The sequence below is a fragment of the Perkinsus marinus genome, assembly GCF_000006405.1.
Source record: "Perkinsus marinus ATCC 50983 genomic scaffold scf_1104296948840, whole genome shotgun sequence".
Lineage (NCBI taxonomy): Eukaryota > Perkinsozoa > Perkinsida > Perkinsidae > Perkinsus > Perkinsus marinus.
Window position 1 is genome coordinate 76228 of NW_003210043.1, and position 4718 is coordinate 80945.

The 4718-nt window shown below is 47.9% G+C and overlaps 2 protein-coding genes across 2 annotated transcripts in view; both read left to right on the forward strand.

Annotated features, from left to right (window-relative positions):
- Positions 1-663, forward strand: part of Pmar_PMAR007780 (hypothetical protein) — a gene marked incomplete at both ends in the record, with an annotated part of 807 nt that extends 144 nt beyond the window's left edge. The window contains 5 exons of the mRNA XM_002778531.1: positions 1-129; positions 177-215; positions 292-380; positions 422-509; positions 562-663. Coding sequence (XP_002778577.1) covers positions 1-129; positions 177-215; positions 292-380; positions 422-509; positions 562-663 — 447 coding nt within the window. The remainder of the gene's footprint in view (positions 130-176; positions 216-291; positions 381-421; positions 510-561) is intronic.
- A 1376-nt stretch (positions 664-2039) lies between these two features.
- Pmar_PMAR007781 (M protein, serotype 2.1 precursor, putative) lies at positions 2040-4659 on the forward strand (the record flags this gene model as incomplete). Its single annotated transcript, XM_002778532.1, has 15 exons — positions 2040-2099; positions 2269-2364; positions 2410-2490; positions 2543-2655; positions 2863-2995; positions 3043-3107; positions 3154-3259; positions 3311-3391; positions 3573-3801; positions 3970-4133; positions 4180-4235; positions 4285-4366; positions 4410-4487; positions 4540-4574; positions 4617-4659. The coding sequence occupies 15 exons, from the start codon at positions 2040-2042 to the stop codon at positions 4657-4659; spliced, it is 1422 nt and encodes a 473-aa protein (XP_002778578.1).
- Positions 4660-4718: the final 59 nt, after the last annotated feature.

The window sequence follows — 4718 nt, forward strand, 5'->3', positions numbered from 1 at the left end:
CTCAGTGGCCTGTTGGCTCTGGGAAACGTCATATGCGCGTTGAGCTCAGCTATGGAGGAAAACAGCAGTGGTGCTACAACAGGAGCAGTGGGTGGTGGTGACGCCACTGGTGGAGGCTCTCAGTCTCATGTACGCTGGATATGCGAGATAAACCAGTTTATCACAGCTCGCTTCAGATCCCTTACAGAGACAGTAAATTGACTAGGATACTCCAGGTGGGAAGGGCTGGTCAGGAATTTCGTGGCGCGTGACGGATCCCGCTTCGCAATGTAATTGAACTGGATTGGTCAGGACTCGTTGGGAGGCAACTCTCGTACGGTGATGATAGCCTGTGTGTCGCCAGCAGGAGCGGACTTTGCAGAGACCTACAACACGATAAAGTGGGATAGGATTAAGCCATGACCGTCTATAGTGGGAGTAGGTATGCTAGTCGCGCTCGTTGCATCACAAATAGACCTGTTGTGAACACTGACCCGACGAAGAAGTTGCTGATGGAATTGAGACAACAGGTGAAGGGAACGCTCAGGCGGCGACGGTTGCCGTTGCTGTTGGTCATTGCAGATCCGAGATCTCACTGAGGAGAAGCTGCGGTTTATGGGCCATGGATCTGGTCAGAATGCTGAGGACATCAGAGCTGAGGTGGAACAGTGGCAACAGAAGTAAGTAGCGCGCGCCCGACGAGGGGGTATGCCGTGTATATGCACTATCTGAATTTCGTGGCGCGTGACGGAATCTCCGAGTACATCACTATTGCTACGATCTCACGAGACTTCTGACCAGCCTCACTCATTCTCTATGTGAGAACAGTAGAGTGCGGGCGAATGTGCAGTGGGCCAACTGCATCACTCGTAACTGCTGCTCAGGGACTCATTCTAGATTCTACGAGCGGTTACTGAATATCTCTTCAAGGTACTCTGATCTTCACGCCTTGTGTGTTGCTCGTGGTCTGGACCCGTCTGGGGAGGGCTTCGACCCCCCACCGTCGTCGCCCGGCTTTGAGGGTTGTGATGCTGACGGAAGGAACTCGATGGAAATGCAACGCGCCGCCAATAAACGCCTACAGGAACGGTGAGAATGGGCATTTCTCGAATGTGGCTTTTGAGGAAGTCTGCGACGAGCAGGTGCGCATCACTGGAGTCGCAACTGGCAGAGTACCGCGATGTTATGGCTAAGGTGTGGGCCCGGAACAAACAGTTGGGCAGTGAGAACAGCAGACTTAGGGGCGATACAGAGGTACAGTGCTGGAGAAATATATGGTCTCTTCCATCAGCTGAGCTTGGGAGTTTGCATACTAATTCGGGTAGAAGTGTATGTAAACCACTAAGAATTTCACGAGCTTTCCTCAGAATTTTTATATTGTCACCAACGCACAAAGTTGGAATATATGTTTATGTTCGTTTTCCTCAACGGATCTCAGGAGTTTCCTCATTTAGTAAAGGAGGGCTCATATACGAATTGGGATTGAAGTTTTCAGAGATCTAGACGATTTTTCAAAAATTTTCTCGGCATTTTTGTATCGTCACCAAGTTGGTGACACCAACATCTGTAACTGAGCACTTACATATTCTCCCACATCGCAGAGGTGTGTTTTGTCCGAGACTATATGCCGTGATACTGTGAATGCGAGGATTGCTCCTGAGAGTTTCGAGTTGGTTTTGTTCGCGTATACTAGCTGCTACTCTTATATATTCGAATAATACTACTGTCTCTGGAATTAGTGTTGTAGTCCGCAATAGACCTACAGTACGTGTGAATTTGAGATGCAATTTTGGAGGACAAGTGATAGTGAACAAGTTGTCGCTATCATCACAGTCCCAAACGGGTACTCTCATCACAACACATGTTCATAGCCATCGTTACATTGTATATGCGATATAGCTTCTAATCGATCCTCACAAATGAGTCTGGCAAATTACACACGTTTGCATATCAAATTGACACGTACTGTATTCTTACTCCTGAATGCAGTCCCAGAATCAAATCTCATATGTAGAGAAGGATCTGTTGAAACTCGGAAGAGAGTTGTTGATTTCCTAATTATGATACTACTGCATATTGGTTTCGGGGAGGAAGCTGATCATCGTATCCATGGATCTATGGTTATATACTTTTCATTTATCACTAGTGAAAACTATATTTCACGATTACTGCATATCGCGAATATCGGCTTTTTCACAGAGTATTACGCCACTTCACGTAAAGCAGGTGAAACTACAATGTGTATTACATGTAAATGTCTATAGTTTGATGAAGCATTGATTCCCTCAGGCACCTCCGGAAGAGACGGGTCTTGATACCTCTTCTGTCGATGGTGACACGACGTCTACTAGCAGTGCTGGGGATGTCACGGACCGCTTGGCTAAGGTGGAGAGGTTACGTCACGTGTATTTTGGTGAGTTCATTTTGCAGCATTTGGAACTGGACGAGAGCAATTTGTCGGAGTTGATCGGCATGGTGGGAGAAGGAGGGGAACACCGAGGGGATGGGGAGGTGATGCACGGATGCATTTCTCGCGCGCCACAAAATTAACTTCTGAGGGTAGGAGGAGGATCTGGCGGGAGCGGTTGAAGCTTTGCTGCATGCTACAAGCGACTGGATGGACAACAAGAATGGTGGCGAAGGAAAAGTCGAGGGTGGTGATAGTCTACGCCGAAGGTAAGGACCGACTCCTCGTTGTCATGTAGTGGAAAGTGTCATATACTTTGGGAAGCAACGCATATGAGGGACTCATGCTCAAAGTATGAGAGTATGTAATAAGTTTGAGAATGTGATTTTTTCACGCACGATTATATCCACGTAGCTTGAAAAAGTATTAATATGAGTCACATGATATACAGTCTCATATAGTGGAGCTGTGCTCAGTATCGCGGCCCAGGAGCGGCATCTGCAGGGCCTTCGGGATGAGCACGAATCCCATACAGCTATGCAACAGGCATACCTCGAGAAGATTAGAATGTATGAAGGCATGGTGGAAAAGGCCAATAAGGAAAAAGAGGTGGGAAAATGATTTGCTTCGCTCCGCTGTTAATTGATTGTATTTAGGAGTTAGCAGCACAGATAAATGCTAAGAAGAGCGACAGAAAAATGACGGAGTTACTGGAGAGGAAGTGAGGGCGGAGCGAAGCGATTTATGATTATTAGCGTTTTTTTCAGGCAACGGGATAATCAGAGGATGCTGGACCAACAACAGAAGGAGATGCAGCAGCTACGACGGGAATTGAGTAGCATTCAGAAGGCTAAGGATCGATGTGGACAGGAGGTAAGTTTGGAAAGGTGTGGTAGGCTAGGTCGATAGAAGTGTCAATGGCAGGTTGTTCGCCTGGAAAAGGAGTTGTCGATGGCTAAGGCGGAGAAGGTTCGAATTCAGAAGCAAAGGAAGGAACATGACGAAGTGAGTCTAAGGATCTCATGAATTGGCCTTGGAATCTTCGCAATGAGTTCGTAGCATTTTTGGCTATAATCTAAATTTTATTAAAACCGAAAAAATATTATTATTTTTCGTGCGACGAGATTCTTGGCATCCTGACTTGTTTGTTATTCGTAATGATGATGGCTGAGATTTTGGACTGCAGGCGCATCGGAAGATCCTCCAGGACAGGGATAGGGTGATAAACCAGTTGAAGCGAATACAGGCCAAGAAGACATTGGAGGCTAAGAAGAACGCTGATGTGCTATCCAGGCGTCCTCGGAAGACTGTCATATTGTGTGCTCAGTCCAATAAGAAGACTGTCACTACGTTGACTGTTCGCAATGAGACATTGTTGAAGCAACTGAATGCACTGAAAGAGGCTCAGAAGAGGCGTAAGCTGTTGACTTCTGCTACTGGCTACTTTGCGCGCCATCTCGTGTGATCTATGACCGTCTATTACGCGCGAGAGCCTCCTATAGGGTAGTTGTTCGATGGGGCCATATTGATGGCCACTGTGATGGAGGACGTGTGGTATGGCGAACTGCTGTGTATTTCCTCAGGGGTCGACTCTCGTAAGAAGTCCCTTGGCCCAGCAGCGCAGGTTAGGCAGCAACAGAGAGCCAGAGGACAGAAGAAGGGACCAGGAGCTGAGCTGAGTTGCATCAAGATCTGGCTCAATGACCTGCTGGATCGGCAGATGGCTCGCGATGGTGCCTCTGAAAGTGTAAGTTGAGGGACTTGGGAAGACCGAGGACGTTTACTGGTTGTAGGCTGAGAAGCTCTCGGAGGAACTTGATGAACTTGAAAAAAGGCTGGATTCGCAGAGGTGGGGTCGGCGGAGCGATGCAGTGAAAGAGGAATAGTTTTTTGACTAGACGTTACATCATCGAGCTTGAGGCTAAGGTAGATGATGCTGAAGGGTTGAAGAACAGGAGGAAATCGCAGGAGAGATATCATGTATGTCGCGCGCCACGAAATTACTGGTTTCAGTAGTTGGCAGGCTGAGCTGTTGGACGCTCAAGAGAATCTGGATTCGATGTCGGCCCAGTGGTCGGTGATGCAGAGGAGGTATATCGAGGTGAGCGTGACGGCAGCTGATCGAGGTGATCGAGTAACTGGCTTTGTCTCAGCTCACGGACCCTTCGAATCGTCTAGCACATCCTGGGTGATAGTCTGAAAGAAGTAGGAAAGTGCTTCGCTCCGCTAGGTATTTTTGGCAAGGTGCTTTCCGTGGTGGCGTCAAATCTTGATGCGATGGCTAGAATCTTCTGGGAGGAGCTACTCAATGGTGAGCCCTCCTCCCTGCCCC